The 26,630-nt window shown below is 39.4% G+C and overlaps 1 protein-coding gene across 1 annotated transcript in view; it reads right to left on the bottom strand.

The window, feature by feature from the left end:
* LOC137162464 (macrophage mannose receptor 1-like) overlaps positions 1-14,933 on the bottom strand; it is a 60,324-nt gene extending 45,391 nt beyond the window's left edge. The window contains exons 1-8 of the mRNA XM_067562317.1: positions 14,802-14,933; positions 13,026-13,427; positions 8,278-8,451; positions 7,126-7,290; positions 6,404-6,517; positions 3,376-3,522; positions 2,239-2,421; positions 121-278 (exon numbers count right to left, since the gene is read on the bottom strand). Coding sequence (XP_067418418.1) covers positions 121-278; positions 2,239-2,421; positions 3,376-3,522; positions 6,404-6,517; positions 7,126-7,290; positions 8,278-8,451; positions 13,026-13,427; positions 14,802-14,862 — 1,404 coding nt within the window. The 5' untranslated portion in view covers positions 14,863-14,933. The remainder of the gene's footprint in view (positions 1-120; positions 279-2,238; positions 2,422-3,375; positions 3,523-6,403; positions 6,518-7,125; positions 7,291-8,277; positions 8,452-13,025; positions 13,428-14,801) is intronic.
* Positions 14,934-26,630: the final 11,697 nt, after the last annotated feature.

Below are 26,630 nucleotides of genomic sequence, written 5' to 3'. Positions count from 1 at the left end.
TAGTACCTACTCTTTATTCTGGCCCTGGGTAGGTGGTGAAATATGGGGTTAAAACCAGATGTATATATTGGGAAGATTGCTTCAATGTTAACTGTGTTAATATTGATTGGATTATGTTACCTGACCCTTCACAGTTACACAGTCTTCTTGCCTGTTGTCTGCACGGGTTGGTTCTCCATGTAGCCATTTGGTGTATGTCACAGGAGTCTCATCACTCCATTCAAAAAACATTTGAACCTTAAAGTCATTCAGTCCAATCCACAGCTCATCTGTTGGCTCTAAAACATAAAAACATTTAGTGTGGTAGCAATCCTTCTATGGGATAAAGTAACATGTTGATTTTGGAATGAAGAAGATGTGCTCAAGAGTCTTAAGATATAGTACAAAGAAGTGAATTCTTGCTGCTTTATCAAAAATCTTGGTTGCTTTTCTTAGTAACAACTGTTGGAAAAATAACTGGGCCCATCTTTTACAATAGCATGCTTCTAGACTTTGTCCAAAACACATTGCCAGTATATTTAGGCTAATATAATGCAAACACAATTTTACTTTAACTCTTAAAAAAAATCATGTTTCCTGTTCCCACACACTATACCTACTCAAAAAAAAAAAAAAAAAAAAAAAGCGAGAGAGAGAGTTACTCATACATTTAACAAAGACTTTAAACAGGGATGGGTGAAATTCTTTTGCCCAAAACTTCTTTTTTGATGAAAAATAAAGATACAGTGAGACCGATGTGTTTTGAGAATTAGTGTCAAATTTCACTGAACTGTTTGTTTAAAGTAAAAAGTAAACAAATAAAAATACCCAAATATTTCTTTTTGACATTTTCAAACCAAAATGTTTTGTTTTGATTTGAAAAGACTTCATTTCAAAATTTTGTCTCTTTAATTTTAGAAATTCAAAAACGTTTACAATTGGTTAAAATTGAAATGAAACATTTTGCTGAAAGGAAATGTTTCATTCAACCCAAAATAATTTTTCTTCAACTTTTTGATTTGCTAAAAATTTAAAAAATAAAAAAGGGCCATTTCCAAACTATTTTTACCCAAAATTTTCAGAATTGCCAATGATAAAAAAATCTATTATTCACCCAGCTCTACCTTCAAACCTTTTTAGAAAACGTATATACCCTGCTCACCTTATATCACATCTCTTCAAAGACAAGCAAACAAACAAACAAAAGAAATGGGTTAAAATGAATATTGCACATTGATATTCACAATAGTATTCAACTTTCAAAATAGGTAGGCAAACAACAGATTTTTTAGTTCACTGCTAATTCTGAAAAATTGAGGAAAAATCATTTCAGGTAAAAATGAAAATTAATTTTTTTTGAAATTTTCAGCAAATCAAAATGTCAAAAGAATTTTGTTTCAATTCAAACTGAATGTTTTGTTCACCTCAAAAGGAAATATTTTAACTTCAATTTTGAGCTTCTTAAAAAAAGTTTTGTTTTTTAAATGAAAAGGAAAGGGAATTTTGAAACAAAAAGTCATTTAGAACAAAAAAAAAAAAGGAAATTATTTCATCTTGATTTCTTTAGATTTTATTTTAGGATTTTGTTTTGTGACCAAAACAAATTGAGGAAATTTAAATATATTTGAAAAATATTTTCCAAAGAAAAGGTGTGCGTGAAAATTTCAGTCACTTCTATTTCAAAATATCTTGGATTTGGCATCCTAATAACATTTACATTCTCTCTGTCATGACCATAACTGCTGATGGAAAGAAACAAGTGTAGCAGATACCATCAATTTCCTTCTCAAAGGCCAAATTGAATTTGTTACACTACCACTAGAACACTGTTTGTACAAAATGTTCAGGATCCAGAGTTATCTTTTTGAATTTTTATGTGGAGCAAATCCAGCTCCTTCCTCTTCAGTGGTGGAGATTACCAGATGTAACAGAAGCAATATGGTTCCACAGCTCAGGAAAGTACAATTCACAGCCCTGTGTGTCACAGAGCTCAAATTGTGAGGACAACCTGTTTGTCCCCACACATCAGCATAAGGTATTTGGGAGGCTAAATATTTTTCTTTCCATACTTGTACAACTGTACTTTATTTTTCTTCACTTACCAAATAAAATCTATCCTCTCCATATGTAAAGTGAACTCTGATCCATGTTCTTTGACTACAGATATTTTAGTTTAAACAATGAAGTTAACATAAACCAACCAATTGGAACATTATAAATATGAACACAGGCAAATTCCTTCCCTGCAGAAATACTCACTGAACCCGAGCTGAGACACTATAAAGCTGTGCTCTTCAACACTGTGGATACTGGCCAGGTCGCCATCGTCCTTTCTACAAGAAGTCAAGGCTTCTTTCCATACTTTGGGCTCCCTGCGAATCATGTAACAGTGACTTGCATATGACATCCATCCATCTGGGCATTTAAATGGCCCAAAGTCATCTAAAATTAAACAACCATGTGTCAGCCTAATTTAAAAATCAACCAAAGTAAATGAAACTGGCAGTATTTGCTCCCATTTTGTATAAAAGTCTGAAAATCAGGTCTAATACAATATCTGCTATAGCAAATATCAATATAGTCAAATGAGATATTAAAAATGTGAACCTAGATAAAAAGATGGTATTTAATAAGATATACAGATGTGACTATAACTATTATTTTAATGTAAGATTTTCATATATTACAGTTAAATTATCTGTACGTATTGCCCTCATCATCTTCTTTTATATTATTTAGTAACTGATCGTCAGTTAATAGAACATCAGAAATTGTTGTAACCTAATGCCAAATGCTCTTGGATTGAGTATATTTTCACGAAGAAATATCAGACCATATATGGGACCAGCTGTACTTCCCAGATATGGATGCAGGGAAAACAAACAAGGGGAAAAAACTGTTCCCTTAAAATAACTTTGGCACTACCTTTGTGATGTGTCACTGTTTTCTTCCTTTTCCCCCCTCCCCCTCTTTTTACTTTCTTCCCCCTTGGAAAAAATAATTCAGTTTGTTTCAGCTGTGTTTTCCCATTCTTATGTTAACTATTGTGAATATTCCAGTGAAGCATTTGACTGACAGAAATACTTGTGGAAAGGGTGGATTTTAAATTCTTTTTCTCCTCCCTGCCTTCACTTAGTACTGTGCCAATGGGTCAGACAATCCAGGCCATGATGTTTAAACAGGGTAAAGGGCAGAATGGTTGCAAAATGAAAACCAACAAAACAGAAGAGTGTATGTGTGTGTTCGGAGAAGAATTGAATTCCTGCAGCTCTCACTGGGTGCTGTCTCATAATTTCAGATAGATAAAATGCATTTCATTCTTGTACGTGCTCACCTTTGCAGACTGGAATGCTCCAGTACATATCAACAAACTTTATTTTTTACTGACCGACCTACCTGAGGGAATAGTGAAAGACTCTGAACTGGTGGTTCCCCTTTTACAAATGTAGCCAAGTTTCTGATCACATTCCCGGTTTTCCCATTTAGCATTTCTTCCAGGATTTAAAGCTGCACAGATTTTTCCAGACTCTGGAGAGGGACTTCCTTTGAAAGAAAGACACAAAAAAGAGAGAATCTTCCTGTGTGTCCAGTAGAGTTCTGAGTTCTAAATATGACTGGATGAATGTCAACCAGGATATTCTCATCTCTTTCCCAGTTTCAATCCAAACTCAGATTTGCATTCTTAGAAATATCTATGTGCAGTATTCACATGCTATCATTTTAAGGAACAGGAAAAACATATGAATTCAAGGTTCATTCAGTTCCATCATCCTTCTGACCTTAAAAATCACATCATAATAGGATCAAGAAAAACAAGAAATACTGAATTTATGAGAATGACCAATCTACTTTTATGATAAAAAAATATGGTTGGAGCACACATGCATTTCTGAATGTTTTATAACTGATATAACTTACAAGATAAACCAAAATATATGCTGATATGACTGCTTAGTAGTATAGTTAATGAGCCAGATCCTGCCCTCACTTACATCTGTGTAACCTCAGGACAGAATTTAATTCAACATTTATGGTATTGGAATATTGTAGTCTTCTATAGATTCTTGAACAAGCTTTTGTTCACAGTAAAAGTTATGCACGTGTAAACTGACCTTCAGAGTAGAGTTATTGTGTTATGATTTGAAATGCCTATGTGGGACATCCTGCCCCAAAACTACTGACCAATAATTAGCAATGGTCTGTCACATGGTGGTATAGTGTACTCGGCAGGAGAGATCTGGGGGAGTGTTCACTGTGATAAAAGGTTATTTAAAGGTAGACAAAGTAATACAACTGGTTGTCAAAAAACAAAACAACAACAACTAAAACATAACAGGGATTTTATCTAAACTAGAACAAATGGAACTGGATTCCACCTATCTACAATTACATGAAATATATTAAAAATACATATAATAAAAAATAATTATTTGAATACGCACACACTGTAACTTACTATCAAGTGTATTTAACTACATGTAACCATCTAAATAAAAACAAATCTCTCTCTCTCTCTCTGTATGCACTGGCTATTATAACTTATTATTCATTATTATGATCATATCATCATCATTTTTAGTTCAAGGCTTCCCTTTCCCCAGATCTAACAGTGGGTACTGTCTAATGCCCAAGTTGCTCTTTGATCCTCACAGGCCTCTTGTACCTTCCTGAAGAGATGGACTCGACCCCAGTGATGCTTGCTTATGGGGATAAGTGCACATTAGACCAGACCCACTGGAACTGAAGGCCTTTGGGTACTCCTGTTCCAGAACTCCTGAACAATGTGAACCAATGATAGGAGACAACCAGATCTGATGCTCAGGAGCATTCAGGAATGGATACTCATGAACATGCCATCAAACATACACTGACTTGACCAGCCAACTTTAAAGTGACGGGCCCTTCTCCTGCGCAACTGTCTGTCCTGCTCAACCTCAGCCTCCCCACTTATTCTCAGTTTCTCCCAGTCCTGCTTTCTCTCCTTTCTTCTGGCTGCCCTCTCCCCTCACCCTCACCTGGTTTCTTACAGGTTATTCACAGAATCTCTGTTTCTCTCTGTCATGCTCCCTCTTGCCTGCCTTTATCCCTGAATTGTTTTCCACTTTTCCTGCAATTTGTCACTCTCCCTCCCCCTGAGTGGAAGGGCCCCTCCTCTCACCTTCTCAGAGGGAAGGGCTACCTTCTCTCCAGTGAACAGTGGAGATGCATTCACCTTGAACACAGCCTAAATCATATATCCCCATGCAGGGTCATGTCCCTTTACCATATTTACATATGCATGTGTTGATAAAAGAACATACTCCAGTAACTGAATGGTTGGTACTGAAAATAGCCCACAAATAGATGCCCTTTTAACTATTTAACTAAAATATTTAATGTATTTTGCTATAAATTTATTCTGAGAAGAAGATTGATGAATACGAAGGAGTGATAAGTAGGTGACTAAAGTATATTAGCCAGAATTAACAAAAACAAAGACAAAAATTCAGACATAAGTCTTTCGCAAAGTTTGTCGGGAAAAAAATTTAGCTAATTTTTTTTAGTACTTGTCCTCCTGTCTGCAGAAGCCAACACTGTTGAAATGCTTCATTCTACTTAAGGTACATATGCAATTAATATTAAATTATTATTATTAAATGGCTCATGGAAATGATAAAAACATTCTATTTAGAAACAATTCCCACTGGGCATGGTATTATATTTGGTTTCAGTGCAGTCCTCTCTTGCTTGTCATTAAACATGTAGATTTGTATGAAAACATATATCACTGAAGCATCATTTTGCTTTTGTTGCTTACTCCTTTCTGGGAAATATAATCTCTGACATCATAATCATTTCCACAGCAATTAATTAATTTGATGTCATAAACATAGGCTGATGACTCCAGGTAGAAAACAAATGGGAATAGATGAAAACGACAAAGAATAATTAGTTTTTGAACATATCCTTAATAGCAAAAAAGAGGAAGAAAAAAATGGAGAATATATGCTGTGCTCTATAAGAAACATTGTCACTAAATAATCTGTTGGGGGGGAGGGAGGGGCACCAGGATGTCTTTAATAGTATATATGTAAAGAAAATATTATAATGATACTTAGAAGATTCTTTGAGTTTTTAATAGTTTTTAATTTTGAGGGCTTCAATTTCTATTTTCCATTTTTAGATTATTAATTAAGGCCCCAGTCCAGCAAAGCACTTAAGCACAAGCTGAATGTTCAACACATGCTTAAGTGCTTTGCAGGATTTGGGCTTCTGGTCAAAATGCTGTTCTCAGATCTATGTGGTTCTCATCTCGGATGACGTTCACTGCCTATGGATGTCAATGAATTTCCTCACATGTAAAAAGAGTTCCTGGAATTGAGATCCATCGTGGTGATATGCAAACAGAACTTTGGTTTTAAACATTCAGCAGATTTATACCTACCTGGAGCCCAGTTTAAGTATCTGAAAGGACTGCCACCAATCCACTGCCATCCACAATTCAAATCTAGCCTGTTAAGTCCAGTCCAGAGAGCAGAATCCATACTTTCCGTTAACTCTAAAGAAGAAATTCAATGACATGCTGCACTATAACATTTTTTTTTTGGACAAGATCAGTCAGTACAAATTATATTTTGGAGACTATTAATGTAAATGCTGCAAAGATTTCAGACAGGCTAATAAAGAAATTAAGAAATAAGAAAATAAGATTTTGACAAGCAGTTGCATTACTTAAGTCAATCTAAGAAACATAGCCTTTATTTAAGACAGCAATTGCAAAGTGAACATGAGCAAATTCCATAAAGTAAATTCAACCTCACAGCTATAGGAAAAACACATTAACAAATGGTCAGTTTCATTATTATTCTGCTCTAAACTGGAATTAAGAACTGCTCTTCTGTTCATTGGCAAAGATTCCTGAAGTAGCCTAAAATACCAAATTTCTTGACATTATTGGAACCATCAGTACATATATCTGTGAATACCTGAGTAACCACCTTTGTATAAACTCTGGGAGATAGTATTAACCACTAAAAATGGCATGAAACAAGTTAAAGTTCCCTCCATCCCACTGCTCCAAAAAGACCACCAGAGGAGATAGCTATAATACTATGCCTAGTATTCCCATAATGCAAGTCAGGGTTTTCTAGGGGTTTGTTACGTTACCTCTTAGAAACATTTGCTCATGCATCTGTGTGACACTTAATAGTTCTGCATTCTGTTGCTGGCAGCTTTTCCTTGCTTGGTGCCATGTTAGAGCTGATTGGGAATTTATTTGGTAGTGGAAACCTGTTGAAGGATCTGTCTTCCAATATCTGGTGGTGTCTTTACCTGTATAGAAACGAGGTACAGTATGGTTCTTGCAACAATGACTAACCCAGTAAAATTAGTTATGGAGTCAAACTGAGTCTGATATTTTTGTAAAATGTCATTATGCCAGTGCCACAGGAAAACTGGAAACATTTCAGGCAGGACAAAGAGATCAGATAGTAATGCCAGCACTCCAGCAACTTCAAGAATCTGGCTATTATTGCCCCTTGTAGAGTGGGGGATACTTGGTTAGTGGAGGTTACTTCAGACTCAGTAGTGCTGTGTAATTAACTGCACAGAAAGCTACTATATTTGCGAGGAATATATTGAAAGGAATCTGTTGAGTAGAAATCTATGAAAAGGTCTGGGGCCCAATTCTTCTCTTTCTGGAGTTATGCACAAAGCCACCACAGAGAGCAATGGAAGCTGTGTGAGCAGACCCAACAGCAGAACTGAGTCTTAAATATTTTCTAGGTGAATACACTCCATGGGATTAAAGAACATCTAAATGTATCTGTTACATTTCCTCCTGTAAGAGTCTGTCCCCCATTGTAATGTCACCGAGGCATAGATTTATCCCTGTTTTGAATTCTTTTGCTTTTTTGAGTTGTTGTAAATCTGCGAGTGTTCATAAAATACAAAAGAAGAAATAAGTCAGATATTGAAAAGTTAAAAAAGCCAGGCCAAATAAGAGTTGAAAAAAGGGCACGTACTGTTAGTACAATATAGTAAGAAGTACATGAGTTTCGTTCTAATGCTCTGCTTTTCAGAGAGACTTAAAGTAAGGGGAAATACAGGATATTTTATTTTTAAATTGCATCTTTTTCTATTCACATATGCAGCATTTTGTATTAGTGCCTTGCAAAGAACAACAGGATGTGTGAAAGAGTCATATACTGAAGTTTTATCTGTTAGACTGTTCAACATTAGCAAGACCGTGACATTTTGCTAGTGTTTGGTTTGTTAAATACTATGCTGTAGCAAACAATATATTAATGCAGAACTTACATTTTAATGGGCAAAATCCATATAATTGGTCTGCATCGAAGTCTGTAGTTGTACTACACCAGAGCCAGCCATCTGTCCTGCCAGCATCTGTACACTCACTATACCATTTGCTATTAAACTTGAAAGGGAATACGCAGGGTGCCCCATTGGCATTTCCTAGCAATGTAAAGATATCTAAGGAGACAAAATGATAAAAACACAGAAGTGATCATATATTAATGTAAGCAGGGCCTACTGTACATAGCATATGCTAGAGAATGCCTTCCCCATAGCATCACATTCCAGGTTGCCTTTCAATTTTTCTTTCCTCCTTCTATTGAAAAATTCAGTTCAGCACGTTCTCAGACTCAATTAGCCAAATCATTTCATAAAACACTATTAGCCTGTACATGAAAACTTTTCTCAGTTAACATTTACAAATCGTATTTCTATTACAAACTGTGTTTCTGCAGAAATAGTCAGTAAAGCTCTAGAGCATGATCTATTACTCTCTTTTAAACGATATCAGTGTTTACATTTTTATGAGGCACTCACACAAATTATTTGCTATCTTCATCCTATACAATTACTCTTTCTCTCTCTCATATATATTATCTGGAGAAATATGTTTAAATTTGAATGAAATATAAATGGTTAAAAATACTGATTTTATGTTCGGACTTAAGCCACATAAGGAAAACAAGTGAAGTCCATGAAAATGACTAGTTTCTTTACTTACCCTCTAAGCCACAGAGATGGATATTCAATTTTCCAGCTAATCATCAGTTATTGAGTAATCATGAACACTGAACAAATACAGGGAAAAGTACATAGCTCAAAGGAAAAAGTAAAGCAAAAATGGAAAATAACCTTCTACTGAGGTAGAAAAGATTGGAGTGTCCCAAACAAACATAATTAAAATGCTGAAAAGCATTTTTCAGTAGAAAAGAGAAGTTGATTATAAATGTTAGACTTTCTCTGTAGTTATAGACTAGTAAGCCTTGTATGCGTATTTGGCAAATTGGTAGAAATTATAATTAAAAACAGAACAATGAAACACCTGGAAGATCGTGATATGAAAATGTCTAAAAAAGCATGGTTTCTGCAAAGAAAATTTGTCTATTAATCTCTTAGAATTCTTTGAACATATCAATAAACTAATGGATAAAAGATAACTAGTTGACATAACTTATATAGACTTCCAAAAAGCCTTCAACAAGAGGTTGCTACAGAAGCTAACTAAACCTGGGTTGATAGGCAAAATATTGTAATGGTCCAAAAACAGGCTAGAAGGTAGAAAGCAAAGAGTAAAATTAAATGGACAATTTTCATCCTGGAAAAAGGTTAACAGTGGGGTGCCTCAAGATTGCACACTATAACTGCCTACGGTATTTGTTAATGATTCGTAAACGGTGTAGCAAGGTAGCAAAATTTGCAGAGGGCACAAAGTCATTTAGGTTAGTGAGGAGGAGCAGAGAGGACTGTGAGAAACTTTAGAGACTCCTAAGCAAGATAGGTGACTGAGCAGTTGTCGTAACATGCCCTCATCTCTGGAGCAAACTTCTGTCAAAGCTGGCATTACTCCTCATGCCCCACGGTTGGCCGGTGTGGAGCTGCCAGGGTGTGTTCCTGACTCAGTTTTCTCTTATGGGCTATCAATAAGTTCAATGTTGCTTTTATGGAGTGAACAATGCCCCTTCCGGGGGTTTAATTTATTTAATCAAAGGCCAAAAGGTTATGCGAGTAAGGACTTCATCCCAGACTCCTAGCTGGGAAGTCTGAGTTAATCTTAGTCTGTCTGCATCACTCAAGTCCATCCACCTCCTCTGTCCAAGCTCTTTATCAGTAAGGCCCTCTTGATCTGGGAACCTCTTCTGGAGTCAGGCCTCCTGAGATCACCTGAGGAATGGCTTCTTCTTAGGACACGGGGCCCCTGCAGAGGTCAAACTGCTGCAGCTCTTCTCTAGAGCGGCACATAGTTCCCCAGTGATCTGGACCTCCTGCCACCATCTGACAAGGTCCTTTTGATGAAACTGGGCCTCCCTAGAGGTTTGGCACTCACAGCTCTCTTCTCAGAACCTGCTCCCTCCAGGAGCTCCTTTCCTTAGTCCATCTTTTCTGGTGCGCTCTCTCACCAGCTCCTCAAGAAGCTCCTCTCCTTCGGAAGGCTTCTTCTGTTCTGCTGGCCTTCCTGACTGGGCCCTCTTAACCCTTTATTAGGCTCTGGTATTCCTTAGCTAATGAACTGCAGCCCAGCCAACTAGACAATTAACTAGATTGGCTCATTCTCCTTATTGGAGCTTGTCACAAGTAGGCTGGATGTCTGACCCACTCAGAAAGTCAGTTACCCAGCAACATGATGGCAAATGAAATTCCATGTACATAAATGCACAAAGTTATGCATGCTGGAAGCAGGTTTCTAAATTAACTGTGTTGAAACCTGTTAACCCACAGGTTTCTAAATTAACTGTGTTGACTCAGGAAAGGGACCTGTGTATCTCTGAAGACAACTCAGGGACAACCTTGACTCACTGTGTAGCTGCAGTCAAAAAAGCAAACAAGGTGTTAGGCTGCATAGGGAATAAGATGGAGAATAATATGAAGCGTATTAAAATAACTTTATATAAACCAACAGTTCAGCCTCATTTGGAATATGGTCTGCAATATTGGTCATCCTGTCTCAAAAAGGATATTGCAAAATTAGACAAAGAGCAGAGAAAGCTGATAAGAATGATCAAGGGCCTGAACAAATTATCCTATGAAGAGAGACGGAAATGATTGGGACTCTTTACTATAGAAAGGAGATGAATAAGAAAAAGTACATAAAATAATTAATAATATAGAGAAAGTAGATTAGGAATTTCTGTTCCCCCTGTCTCATACACAAGAACAAGGGGACATCCAATAAAATTAAAAAGGAGGAAATTCAACACTAATAAAAGGACATACTTCCTTACACAATGGGTAGACAGACTGTGGAACTCATTGCCACAGGAAGCCACTGAGACCAAGGAGCTAGCAAGATTAAAAAAGGAACTGTATGTTTACCTAGATAACATGAATATCCATAATTAAATGTAAACATTTGGGAAAAAATATGACACATCACGCTTCTTGACATTAGCTAGTCTCTAAGGCCTGGTCTACACTTACCTGTTGATTTGGCGGCAGTCAACAGGAGTTACACAAGCTATGTAGAGTAGCTTGCGTAACTTCCATTGACTGCAGTGCTTCCCTTCTGCACAGCGTCTTCACTGTACTGTGCCAATGGGAACCACGTTCCCGTTGATGCAGCGCTATGCCACTTGAGGGGGTGGTTTTACTATGTTAGCTTCCTGATCAATTGAACGGGTCTACACTGACTGCTCAATCGATCCAGAAAGATTGATCTGACGGCATCAGTATAGACATACCCTAAGTATTAGAAATCAGGATAAGACTTAATGTGTAGAGCAAATCACCTTGCATCTGCCTGCACCTTGCATCTTCCTGCTCATGCCTTCCTCTTAAGCATTTGTTACTAGCCACTGTCAGAGACACAGTACTGGCTAGATGGACTTTGGGTGTGATCCAGTGTGACAGTTTCTATGTTCCCAACTCCGTTCAGCTGCTCAGACACTATGAGGATGATTGCACTACTAAGTAACAGATAGAAAGAAAACTTCCCTTACAGCAAGTAGGTGTTGTGACTGAGAAGCAACTGCAAGATTGGACCCCAAATAATTAAACTTTATAAAAATGTGAAGCAAGATCTCTCAACATTTGCTGCCCCTTGTTATCAAAAGAAAGCTGGGAAGTGTGGGAGCAGTAGAGATGCTGATTCACTAATGCATGCCTAGCCAACAAAGCAGTTAAGCATGTACCTAACTTTTTAAGCAAGTGCCTAATTCCCATTGAATTAATATGAGTTAAACACATTCTTAAGAGTTTTCTGGAATAGGATGTATTTAAACATTTGCTCATGGTCTTTCCTGAACAAGGATCTTGGAGAGGAAATCATCTGAATTATGCTCCTGCTTAGTGCAGATAGTAATTACTATAACCAGCTGCTGCAGTTGAAAACCAAATTCCCAGGAGCTCTGACTTGTGAGGTAAATGAGGGAACTTGCTGTTTTCACCAATTCCATTTAAAAAAAAATATTTCTCTTTAAGACAGATTTCTGTTCCTCATTTGAACTGTTTTAAAATATACTTTCAATGTATTCTCTCCATCCAGATTCATAAACAGTGAGAGAATGGAAGAAATTTTCCTTTTGGGCCACCAAGCTTGAAGGAAACAGTGAATATAAGCCAGCAAGCAGATTTAATTTTTCATGTAGAGTAGCTGAATAAACTAACAATATGATGATGATAACCAGTACTTACACACAATGTAATTTCACACTTCTTGGATAAAGGAGAAGGCAGGTATGATCACTAAGACTCCAATGCAGCAAATTACATGCTTAAGTGTTTTGCTGAATCAGGGTCTAATTTCATCGCCATGTTGTTCTACCAGTCATCATTCCTTGCAATTTATCTACAGTGTAATCACATTGTAATCCTTGTATGATTAGCAACATTTACTTGATAGAATCACCTTTCTCAAGTTAGCCATAAATTTGGAAGGACAGTTCACTCAAGCCCCTGTTCTGCAATATATCCATATTCAAAACTCCAACTGACTGAGTCAAGGATTGCAGGATCAAATGCATAAGAGTCCAAATGCTCTAATAAATACACAAAGAAATTAGCATAAAGAATAAAAGGATTAATTTTCAGAACTTTACCTTCATAGCCCCAGGAGCACAAATCATCTGTGGTTCCATAGATCTTCCATTTGCTCTTTACACTTGTTCTCTTGGATAATATGATATTTTCTTCTTCTTGGTTGCCAGAATGAAAAAATAAATCTTCTCCTTCAAGTGAAAACAGTGTTTCATTTCTGCATCCCCACTGTTGAAGTTCGCTTGTCTTAGTGCAAGGATACAGAGTGATCCGAACCTGGTCTTTCTTTGAAGGCACTCCCAAACATAGTTTCAATGTCACACTCATAAGCTGATAATCAGAGACCCACCTGAATTTTTGTGATTCATTGTCCTGGTTGCAAATGGCAGTTCTGACTGAGTTAGCACTGTGAGCTTGTACACAAAGCTTTTGGTCTTCATTATATATTAAAAATATTCCACTATCTGTCAAACAACACGAGAAAAAACATTTTGTGGCCAGAGGGGTTTGTAAGCAAAAGAGTAGATTTTTTTCTACTGAAGGAAGCTTGACTTTTACTACTTGACTATAGGTTATGTTAAACTTAAGCAGAAAGAAGAAATTTCTTCTGCTGCCCTGATAACTGAGGAGAAAGAAATCAGGTGTGACTGATGCATGCAAAGAGAAACAATCATTCACATACACGCACAGATCAAATGCATAAGACATTTTTCCAAAAAGCCTTTCAAAGACAAACTCTGTGAGAATTCAAAATAACTTCAAGCAGATGATATCACTGTGTATAGTGTGTTTAAACTGCTTTGTATGTTTATGAACTAGACTGTAACGTCTGTGGTAATGTCTTATACATCTGTACAGGCTGAAGCACAGTTAGCAATTTATATATTTCAAATATGGTATATCATAAAATTCAGCTCCATTTTAGAGACTCAGATTTTAAAGTTTGACAGATCTAAAGGCTAAATTTAATTGCATTGATTGTCCATTCAGTGGTATCATTATGGTCGAAGAAAAAAATAATGCTGTGCAACTTGCTGTATTACTGGCAATCATTTATTTATTATAATAACAAAGTATCTTACTTCCTCTCTTTCATTGACTGTGCTATCGTAACCTGAGTTTACTTTTTGAATAATCTGGGAATCAACCAATTGCCTAGTTCAGTTATTTTATTGGAAAGGTTCCTAAAGAGTATTTCAAATTTTCCATATTGAACCTCTCCAATTTCATTTTTCAGAAATATCAATTCCTGGTCAAATCTTTCAGGCTGAACCCAAAATTACTTATACATTAAAATTGTGTCAAATTCCAGTGCTACCCTGTTCCACAGAATAGAACCAGTTGACATTGTATGAATGTAGAACTCTGTTTGTAACCTGAGGAGACTATACTCCAGGCATGGCAACACTATAATGTTCCAAACACATTTCCTTTATTGTAAACCTAATTTTGAGTCTTTGATTCTCCTATCACTCACCCTAGTGTAAATCAGGAGTAACTCCACTTAACATAAAGGAATTACAGCTGTGTAAATGAAAGGTGATTCTTCAATCACAACTTGTGTCTCTAGCCAAAGGAAACATTTGAGAGACATTTAAGGTTAAGCAGACAAGACGTTGAGATGCAAGATTTTCTAAAAATGGTTTTTCATTTTCATCTGTCATCTACATGGGGGTGCATCCCTAGTCCATTTCTATAAACCATTCAAATTAATAATTTCAGAAATAAAATATAAAGAATATTCAGACTGCAAAAAGCATGAAGGTGAGCAAGAAAAAGCATGAGAAGAGAAGCACTTTCATATCCTCATTTGCAACAGAGCTGGGATACAGACTTACCCAACTGCTGAATAGTTCCATGTATAAGAGAGAGAAAAACCAGGAGCAGGGAGAGAATCATTGAAAATAGTTAATAGCTTTCTTCTGAGGTGCAAGTAGTTCCTAACACAAACTAAAAGATCCATATGAAATGAGCTGCATAGTAGGGCCTCCTTAGTTCTGAAGGCAGATGGATCAGGGGAAGTTTCTAAATAAGGAAATATCCTGTCACATGTGGCATTTTGAAACACCAGGAATTCACAGAGCAAACTTTGCTTTTTGTAAGTGACTAGCTCTCTATTGAGGGTAAAGTCTTCTTTCACAGAAATACAGATGATAAGCAAAGCGGTGTCAGTTCCATGCAGTTTTTCTGTGGACATGTTCGCATGACAAATAGGTCAGGTGTAGGGTCGCCAAGACTTCTGCCCTCTACAGAGCACACATGGGAGTGTAGAAAACTGCACAGCAGTAAAGGCACCCTTTCCTTCAATGATAAACTTTAAAAATCCTTCTAATACTGAGAAGAGAATGATAATATCCGGATCACAGAAATCCATCAAAATTCCTGTGATACATACATGTGGTATTCCTTTCTCAAGAATTAGAAGTGAGGATATCTCCTCCCTTTTGACATTGTTAATACCCATAAACACCTATTTGGAACTGAATGGAAAGGTTAGGATGTTGTGCGCAGGTTCCCGTGTTTCACAGAAACTGTATCCGGGCTGTAAAGTTCAGCTCCAGAATCAGATCCAATTTCAAACTTTCCAAAGATTGAGAAAGTTATTTTAAACAACAAGAAAGAAACATTTTAAAAATTTGTACAGGGGACTTTTAATAGGAGTATGAATAAGATGAGACTGAAGCCATTGTACGCAGCAATACAGCTGATTGAAATGATATTTGCAAACATTTATTAGATTAATTAAGCCATTTTTTCTGGTAATAAATTCTGCACAAACAAATCACAATTTGCTCATCACTCAGAATTGGTCTATGAATTCTTTTTCTAAACACATCTGAGCACTGGATTGTTTGTGAATAGCTCATCATGAATATTGGGCCTGATTCTCAGTTACTTTGTTCTTTTGCTTGAGGCTGCAGAGGATGGGGTATAGCAAAGGTAACATCCTACGCATTCCTCAGTGAGACTCTGCATTGTGCCTCTAGGAGGCGCTGCTCAGAACTCACAGCCCAGGGGGAGTGGGGCACCTAAGGTGGCTTTAACCTTTGTACACTCCCAAACCTGGGCTGTTCCAGGGCTGCTGGAGTAATTTTAAAAGGCATGGGGGACCCATCTATGTTACAACACAGTCACAGGGCTGGTCTATGAACCACAGCTGTGCCCAGAATCTCCATAATGCTACACGCTGTGGCTTCGCATCTCACACATGAATCCCACCCCCAGGTATTCCCTTGGCACGTCCCCTACACCATAGCTCGAGGGGGAGGGGGTTCTCACAAGTCAGCTTTCCGGTTGTCTTCTGAAGTGTCTGCACCAGGCGAATCCTTCCCTTACAGAACTGGGGCATTAGGGCCCCTTTACGTCATGGTAGTCGCATATAGGGTCTATTTTAGGTGCAGACAGGGCCAGATTTAGGGGCAGGCAACTTCAGCAGGCAGATTTTGGGGGCACCGGACTCTGGGTTCTAAAATAGAAGGTTTGAAGTAACATTCTAAGGCTGCCACGTACTGTAACATTATTTAATACTGGTCCGCCCAATGTTGGTGCACAGTTCAGTTTCTTCATGCTGGTACATTTCAGTTATTCTTAAAATTAAAAAGTTCTTATAAGCTTAGAGGAAACAATTTCCTTTTTATTTGCTTATATATGGCTGAAATAAATAAAAATTAACAGATCCCAGCATGCAAAATTATCATCATATATGACAGGAATAAATCATGCATGCAAATCAAAGTCGTGAAATGGGCTACAAATGCACTAAAAAATAAGGTATTCAAGAGTTTAACAAATGGAAGGGGGGCGCCACTGGTCTAGGGCCAGCCCTGGGTGCAGAGCCCTGCAAGATCCTCGGTTGTAGCAGCTAAGTACCACCACCAGAAATCTTTTGTGAAAGAACCATACTTTGTGTTCAGGGTGAGAAAAGCTGTAACATGAAATAAAGGGCTATGAGTTAAAACACCCAAATAGCATTTGTTTGGAAAGTGCTCAGAGATTCGACTATACACTATGCCAGCAGAAAATCTCAGAAGTCTCTGCTTTGGTTATGAAACAGCGAGACCTAAATGCAAAAATTAGATAATAAGCTGTTCAATTTGACAGCTCAACATAAATCTGAAAAGGAAAGACAGATCCTTAAAGAACTCCAGAACATTAAAAAGAGGAACTGAATGAATCGCGGAATAATATAATTCTATGGAAACTCAAATATAACAAATATAAACATTAGGCAAGGGAAAACAATGTAATTTGAACTTTTCAACTGAAGACAAAAATATGTTGATAAAATAAGAATATAAACAAAAATAAGTAAGAACCATAGCTGTTCAAACAACAGATTTCTTATTTTTCTGGCAATTTCCCAAAAACTGAAAAAAAAATTCATTTTGCATCAATGGAAAACAAATTTTTTCCAAAAATTTCAGACAATCAAAAATAATAATTTTAGGGGGATTAAACCTTTTGTTTGACTGGAAATGAAATGTTTTGTTTTGCTTTTTAATACAATTAAAGGGAATTTATAAATGAAAAGTCATTTCAGCTCAAAAAATTAAAAACATTTGTTTTGAAAATGTCAAAAGAAAGTGTTTATTTTTTTTCTGACTTTTAAAGGCTTTTGACAAAAGCAATTAGTTGAAACCAACATGAATTTGCAAACTATTTTGGTGTCAGCAAATCTGCATTTTTCTCCCCCTCAAAAAAAGTTTCAGCTGAAAAATTTCACCCAGTCCTACTAAGAATCCTGATCAGTATCACCCAGATAATGTAAACCTTTGCTGAGTTTCACGGAACCCTCTGTGAGAAGCTCTCACATTTAACATTTTCCTGAGACCCAACAGTGCAAAGCTCATTATGCAAGAACTTATCTGAAATTGTTAAAAATTAACAAAATAACCCCCCATTAGGCCCCAACTGGATTTCTGGTAGCTTTGTTTCTAGGCAGTCTTGAAATTATTTTCCTCATCATTAACTGATGCCTACAGTTTTATTTTATATAAGGCTTCTTCTGAGAATCATGGCAGACAGTAGCGTATATCAGTAATTCACAAAACAAGACAAAGATCTCACTCAGTGAACCCCCTAAATTAGGCACTCTCATTTAGACATAGGTCATAAGCTTTTTAAAAAATGCATTTTGGAGCCCAAATCTTGAAGTTATTACTCATTTTTTAATAAAGTCCTTATACAGGCAAACTGAAGGGAGACAGTGCACAATAAGCAGGGGTATAAATCTGTGGAGCACGAGTATGCCACACACTAACTGTCTATGTGTCTCCTGCTACCACACATCAGAAGTGATGTAGGTCACTTTGATCTGCTCCTGGAATACATCACACCAAATGGACTGAAAGTGAAAAATCCCTTACGATCAACATATTATACAGACTATGGTGACAAATTGTGTCACACACTCTCTAAGAAACTAAGGAACCACCTGATCAGCATCCTGTACAGCAAAGGGGAAAAGATCAAGAAAGAACTCTCAATGCTGGATAACCTCATGAAAAGTCAAACTTCCACAGAAATTTCCACATGGCTGACTTCTACCCAAACAAGACGGACCATTTACAACACACACTTTGCTTCTCTACAGAGGAAAAAGGACTCTAAACTATCTAAACTCCTACACACCACAAGAGACCACAACTCTGCTACCAACAATATTGTAAATATGTCCAGTTATATACTCAACCCAGCAGAAGAATCTGTCTTATCTCGGGGACTATCTTTCTGCCCTACCACCCCCACACACAATACAATTCTGTGATGACCTGGAATCCTACTTTTGCCGTCTCTGACTCAAGGAATATTTCCACCACACCAATGAACAACCCCCTAACCCACAGATCCCTTCCTACCCACAGATCCTTCCTACCAACGCAACAAGAAAAAGAATTCCGCATGGACTCCTTCTGATGACTAGACCTTTACATCGAGTGTTTCCGCCGACGTGAACAAACTAAGATTATTGACAAACAACACCGCTTACCCCATAACTTCAGCCATGCTGAACGCAACGACATCAACAGCCTCAATAACAACTCTGACATTGTAATCAAAGAGGCAGACAAAGGAGGCACCGTTGTCATCATGAATAGATTGGATTATGAACTGGAGGCTGCCAAACAACTCTCAAACACCACATTCTACAAGCCACTACTGTCCAATCCCACTGAGGAATACCAAAAGAAACTAAAACATCTACTTAATAAACTCCCTAAAGAAACACAGGAACAAATCTACATAGACACACCCCCTGAACCCTGACCAGGGTTATTCTATCTACTACCCAAGATCCACAAACCTGGGAATCCTGGACGCCCCATCATCTCAGGCATTGGCACTCTCACAGCAGGACTGTCAGGCTATATGGACTCTCTCCTCAGGCCATATGCCACCAGCACTCCTAGCTATCTTTGTGATACCACTGACTTCCTGAGAAAACTACAATCCATCGGTGATCTCCCAGAAAATACCATCCTAGCCTCTAGAAGCTCTCTACACCAACATTCCACACAAAGATGGACTTAAAGCCATCAAGAACATTTTCCCTGATGATCATATGTCACACCTGGCAGCTGAACTTTGTGACTTTGTCCTGACCCACAACTACTTCAGATTTGGAGCCAATCTATACCGCCAAGTCAGTGGCACAGCTATGGGCACCCACATGGCCCCACAGTATGGCAACATTTTTATGGCTGACCTAGAACAATGCTTCCTCAAAACTCATCCTCAAATACGTCTTCTTTACCTAGGCTACATTGATGATATTTTCATCATCTGGACCCACGGGAAAGAGTCCCTTGAAGAATTTCACCGGGATTTCAACCTCAACCTCAACCAGCATCAACCTCAGCCTGGACCAGTCTACACAAGAAATCCACTTCCTGGACACTACAATAAAAATAAAGGATGGTCACATTAATATCACCCTATACCAAAAACCAACTGACTGCAGTACGTATCTTCATGCCTCCAGCTTCCACCCTGGACACATTACACGATCCATTGTCTACAGCCAAGCCTTAAGATACAACTGGATTTGCTCCGATCCCTCAGACAGAGACAAACACCTACAGGATCTCCATAAAACATTCTTAAAACTACAATACCCACCTGGAGAAGTGAAGAAACAAATTGACAGAGCCAGACGGGTACCCAGAAGTCACCTACTACAGGACAGACCCAACAAAGAAAACAACAGAACACCACTGGTCACCACCTACAGTCCCCAACTAAAATCTCTCCTACACATCATTAAAGATCTGCAACCTATCCTAGCAGATGATCCATCTCTCGCTCAGGCAGTGGGCGACAGACCCATCCTGGATTACCGACAGCCCCCCAACCTGAAGCAAATACTCACCAGCAACCATACACCCTACAAAAAATCCAATCCAGGAACCTATCCCTGCAATAAACCCCATTGCCAGCTCTGCCCACACATCGACTCTAGTGACAGCATCACTGGTACTAACCACATCAATCACACCATAAGGGGCTCATTCACCTGCACATTCACTAATGTTAAATATGCCATCATGTGCCAGCAATGCCCTTCTGCCATGTACATTGGCCAAACTGGACTATCGCTACGCAAAAGGATAAATGGACACAAATCAGACATAAAAAATAATAACATTCATAAACCTGTTAACTCACAGACTGGGATCTGCTATTAGTGTGCTCAGGAATTGACACGACTCTCGTTCGATAATGACAGAAAGGCTTTAATTACTATACTTATAAACATATAAAATGAGCCCCCAAACCAAAAGTCCAGTATATTTTAGCTGCAAAAGCAATTATCCTCACCAATGCAGGCAAGAGGCGGTGATGGTTTATTAGCAGCTTCCCCCGAGAGCCTGGATCCATGGTCTCAGAAGGCAGCTGGGCAAGATGGTAGTTCTTCTCAGTTTCTTGTCAAGAGTGATTCCTCTCCTCTTGAAGCTTGCCTGCTTGCTTATATCCATTGCTTCTCTTTTATATTCTTAAATCCAATGTTTTTCAAAGCATTTTGGTAATTTACATGAGTAAACACAGGAATTCCAGAAAACAATACAAGAGGGAGAGACCCATGTGCTTTAATTAGTGAAAAGGTGCTAGCCACCTATATTTGTTCTTTAGTTTCAGTGTTCCACCCTTCAAACAAAGGGGTATTGGGGTTGTTGTGATTAAATTGAGCAACACCTGGGATGGTATCCAGCCATTAGCTTTGATCACAAGGTATTTTGAGAGGTCTGGAGCCATGGAGGTCTAGCACGCCCTGCATTTAACACATTTCTGTTTACTGCATAAATGAGTTACTCCCAGAGGATAAGTTCATTAGGGAAAATAGTCCAGACAGAGAGGCAATTAATAAACAGTTATCTTAATGAAATAACAGACATACTTTGAGAATAGAAAGACAGCATGGGTGTGTTGCAATGAGAAACAATCACATCTTTTCAAAAGGGACTCCAGCCACCATTTCACATATTCTGCAATATGCACTTATTAATTTGGTAGTTTAATTTTATAAGTAGGCCCATCTTAGCTGAAATTTCACGGTCTACAAACCAATTGTAGAACACTTCACTCTCCCAGGGCACTCTGTCACTGACCTGAAAGTTGCTGTATTTCTCCAAAAAAACTTCAAAAACAGACTTCAAAGAGAAACTGCTGAGTTAGAAATTATCTGCAAACTTGACACATTCAAACTGGGTTTAAACAGGGATTTGGAATGGCTCTCTCATTACAAAAAGTAATTTGCTCTGATGACCCATTCTCACCTCCTACTCAATGGTTGTCATCAAGCCTCAAGTACTTGGCTTCCCCATTGTTATCTATGCCCTCGGATATGTAAATGTTGCCTTCTATATATTTTCTATGTTTCCTATTTTGCTGTATCATTTCTACCAACTGCATCTGAGGAAGTGAGCTGAGGCTCACGAAAGCTTATGCTTACTGAAATTAAAATTGTTAGTCTCTAATGTGCTACAGAACTCAACTTGTTTTTGCTGGAATACATCAGTGCATACTAGGGAACTTTTAATGCAGGATAGCAAGGTCCACATGGACAGATGGTGCATGACATACTAGTGTGCTGTAGATTTACAGCCCAGCTTGCTGTACACTAACTCGTTGACTAGACAAGCCCTCCCATTGACTTCAGTGATCTCATGATTAATCCCCAAAAGAATAAATACCTATAGCTCTTTTATAAGATTTTTCATAGGTGAATCTCAAAGCACTTTATTAATGAGATCACTAGCACTATTTTACAGATGGGGAAACTGAGGCACAGAGACTTACTTAAAGTCACCCAAGCGGCCAGCGTTAGAATCAAGAATAGAACCCTGACCTCCTAAGTCCCAGTTTAGTGCGCTATCTATTTGGCCGCACTTCTTCCCCTAGCGAATGTGGCCTTCTTGGACAAGACAGATTTTATGCCAGGGAGACATGCAGAGCTAATGGTGGGAGGGTTCTGAATGTGCCATCTAACAGATTCTGTCTGAAGCAGCAATGCTTGTAGAAACCAATCCAATATCGAATTAAATCAATGGGCGTATTTCCATTAATTTCAATGGGCACTGGACTGGGCCCTTAGTCCTTGATGAGGAAAAAGCCTTTGGAGGTTTGGATGGCTACACCTGTTTGAAATTGTGAAGATCAGGGGTGTCTTGAATATATTCATTTCGCAGATTAAAAGAGTTTATGATCTGCTCAGCTGATACCCTAAAGCAGCGGTTCTCAACCGGTGGTACGCGTACCACCGGTGATACTTACCGGAGGGCTGGGTGGTACGCGCGGCATTGAATCCGGCGCTGCCGGATGGGCCCTCCCACCACCCTTGCGAAATTCTGCCGCCGAAAATGGGGAAACGGCGGAAGGGTTTCGGCGGCGGGTATTGTTTCTGCCGCAAAACCCCGCTGCCCGTCTCTCCCCGCCACCATGAAACCCCGCTGGAAATCCCTCCCGCCGCCGCCGCGAAACCCCGCCGCAAGTCCCCTCCCTTTTTTGTCCCGAGTGGTACTCGGGTCGGGTACAATCGGGTCAAGTGGTACTTGACCTGACTGTACCTGGCCCGAGTGGTACTCAGGGAAAAAAAGGTTGAGAACCGCTGCCTTAAAGCATAGTTTCTCGAACCTGTGATAACCTGTGGTACCACTGGGGGTACACGAGACTCAGGCAAGGGGTACCTGGGGAAAAACAGATTGAAGGGGAGGCAGGCGGCAGCTGCTGACTTCTGGGGAAAGCAGGCAGCAGACCCCTGTTTCCCGCCTGGTCTCAGCTCCCAGCTGGGAGGCAGGCGGCAGCCGCCAGCTTCTGAGGAAAGTGGGCAGGAGTCCACCGCTTCCCACCGGGTTCCAGCTCCCAGGTGGGAGCCCGGTGGCAGCCTCCCGTGTGTCGCAAGCTGGGCTTGCAGCTAGGGTGGCAGCCCGGCTCCAAGCCGAGGACAGCCTCCAGCGCCCCAGCTTGAAGATGGGCAGCAGCTGCCTGCCTACATCCCTGGTCCCAGCGGACACAGAAGCCTCCTCTGCCCTAGCTCAGATTGGGCAGCCGTCACCCACCTCCTGGGCTGGCAGCCAGGCGGCAGCCGCCTACAACTTGCCCAGGTGGCAGCCCCCCTCCCTGGCTCAAAGCCCAGTGCCCAGAAAACTTGTCAATTTCACTGCTCTAGCTGACCAGTGAAATTGACAACTATGACAGCCCCAGATTTCACCAGTTACCCTCCTTCCCTGTCTCTCTTTCACCCCTTCCTCCTCTCAAATCTATGGCAAAAAATTTGGTGCGGTGCTTTATATTCCCCAGCATTGGCATGCTGCTCAAAGCCTCCTAGCTTTGACCAACATCACCTCTAGCCTAGGTGCATACTTGAGTTGTGCACCCCTGGTGTAAAGGTGGTAACCCTACCCACACTAGATCTGACATCTGTCATATCACGGCCTTATATACTCAGCCCTTCTTCCAACATATGGCTCACATTAGTCTGTAAATATAAAATCCCATGGAAAATTGAGTGTTGGTACTTATTGAAATTTTCAGAAGTTAGGGGGTACTTGCTACTTAAAAGGTTGAGAAACACTGCCCTAAAGAATATGCCATCACAACTCCAAATTCTAACACCACATGTAGTTTCTGAACCAACAGCAACACACACACACACACACAACCATCTTCACCAGGAGAGCTTTCCACCAATTTTAATTTGAAGTGTGAGAGTACACAAGTTGTAATAAACACAAGAAAGAACCAGCTCAGGTTATACCACAGCCTTTAAGGACCAGGCACTCAGTACAAGAAGATATGAAGTATATAGTCTTATAAGTAGCTGAATAGACAGGTCCTTTCTCGCATGCTTGCACTCTCTCTCAAACTACCAGGGAGTTATTTTTCTTAGAGATTCTCCTGTCCTTCCCTTGTGTTTCTCTTCTTCATACCCTAGCACAGTGGTCCCCATACCCAGTCCATACCCACCCAGGAGCCGGAGCTCTGGGCTGGGAGATGGGCTATGGCCGGGAGCAGGGCTGCAGCCCAGGGGCCAGCTGTGGATCCGCAGCCAGGGAGCTGGGGGCGCAAGACAGGGGCAAAGCTGTGGGCAGAGCTGTGGGCAGAGCAGGACTGGGTGGTGCTCCCTCCCTGCCACCTGTGGGGGCTGGTCCAGGCCCTGCCATACTCCACCCAAACATTCTTCTGTGTCTCCCAAAGGGGACCATGCCCCACAGCCCATTGCTCTTGCCATATTGCTAAGCAGGCAGTAAATTCTCCCTTTGCTGGTGCTCATGCTTAGCTGCCGTACGCTAACACAGAATTAAAAACAGTAACCTGTCTTTAGGGGAGAAAAAAGCTGTGGATTCACTGTTCTGAGCAATTATTTATAATGACAGAAGGGAACTGGGGAGTGGCAGATAAAATTGTACAAAGGGGAATGGAAGACTAACTTATTCAGAAAAGGTACTGATTTTTTGGAGAAAGTACCTGGCAATATTAATACTGATGACCTAGGGAGATAAGATAATATGGATAAAAAAATATTAGTTCTTTGTATTATTAACAAAAATAATTGGCAACTCCTGCTAAAGCTGAGACTTAGAAAGAGGAAGTCTATAAATTAATAGGACTTAAACTTCCCATTCCTTTCTCTGGAATCTGTGAAGATCTGGAGGATGAAAAACAGTAAATAAAAAAATGTAACAACAAACTGACTACAGAAAGATGTGTTTGACTGACAGCTGCAAAATTAATTTGTGGTCTCAGGCCAGACTCTGTTGGACAGAGGCCAGATTTTCCCAAGCAAGTAGGAAAGTTTTGAATGGCTCCATCAGCACAAAGCTGTCCTGAAGCAGCATATCAGGACACAGCAAACCTAGGTCTCATTTTCTCTGTTCCCTGCTCTGTCCCTTATATTGGACATTCTGCAAACTACAGAATTTTACTACTATATTTACTACTATGTTCTGCAAACACCACAGAACTACTATATTTTAGCTACCTGTAATGAGACTTGCTTCACAGGGTGTTGGGAGGTCTAATTAATGTTTGTAAAAGCACTTTGAGATCCTCAAATGGAAAGCTCTAATTCGATGCAATTATTATTATGTTCTCAAGCAACTCTGGAGTACCTGCAGCTAGCGGATGGGCCTCGTCAAATCCTCAGTGTGGAATTCTAGGTCAGACATTGGAAAGGATGAGGAACATCTGATATTGCATTCTCTGCAGCCAACACTTCACACTACCCTCTAGTAATGGCCATCGTGGCATATCATCTATGCCAACAGCATTTCTTAAAGGAGCTCTGTTGCGTTTCCTTCTCTGCCAAGGATAAAGACACATTCCCATGAATGCAATTTATGCCACCTCCTATACAGAATGTGGTTAACTCAGCTGAGATGCCATATTTATGAAGCCAGTGAGTGTTTACAATGGTATTAGATCAAGCCCACATTTACATTAAGTCATACCCCTTTTTCTGGCTATATACCTTCTCTCATGCAGCAGCCACAGAAAGGATTTCTGCATCTTTTCTACTAGGCCAGAATCTCAGCACGGTGATTGCCCAGCATGCAACCATCTCATCTTCCCTTTGTACCACGCAACTTATTCTGCTTTTCCCAGTTATACCTGTATATCTTATACCATAATATGAATCTTATTTTTTCTGCCAGACTTACCTTTATTCCGAAAATCTTCATCACAGAATACATTTTTTTTAGTTATTTTCAGTCAGTGTTGCTGCATTCATGAGACTTTTATTTTTCCCATTGACACTCATAGAATCATAGAATATTAGGGTTGGAAGGGAGCTCAGGAGGTCATCTAGTCCAACCCCCTGCTCAAAGCAGGGCCAACACCAACTAAATCATCCCTAAATCTCATGCACTCACTGTTTAAAATATGCACCTTATTTCCAGTTCATACTTGCCTAGCTTCCCCTCAGCAGCATCTTCAATACTGGAATGTAAAGTTAAGCAGGTGAGTGTTTGCAGGAGCGAGGCCTATATGCTGAACATATCTTACCTATGTTCTGTACAGTGCACTAAATGAATGTTTTAAAAATCACAGCACAAAGTGCTATGTGGCTGCAGGCCAACCAGATACATATCTATGACCCTTTTAGAAAAGGTTAACTACATGAAAATGTCCCTATTTACAAGGCATAATAAAAATGCAAAACCTTTAAA

Source organism: Emydura macquarii, unplaced genomic scaffold, assembly GCF_026122565.2.
Source record: "Emydura macquarii macquarii isolate MOO-44397 ecotype Brisbane River unplaced genomic scaffold, CSIRO-AGI_Emac_v2 contig_2422, whole genome shotgun sequence".
In the NCBI taxonomy this organism is placed as follows: Eukaryota; Metazoa; Chordata; order Testudines; family Chelidae; genus Emydura; species Emydura macquarii.
Note: the sequence above shows the minus strand (reverse complement) of the source record. Positions and strands in the feature narration are given on the sequence as shown.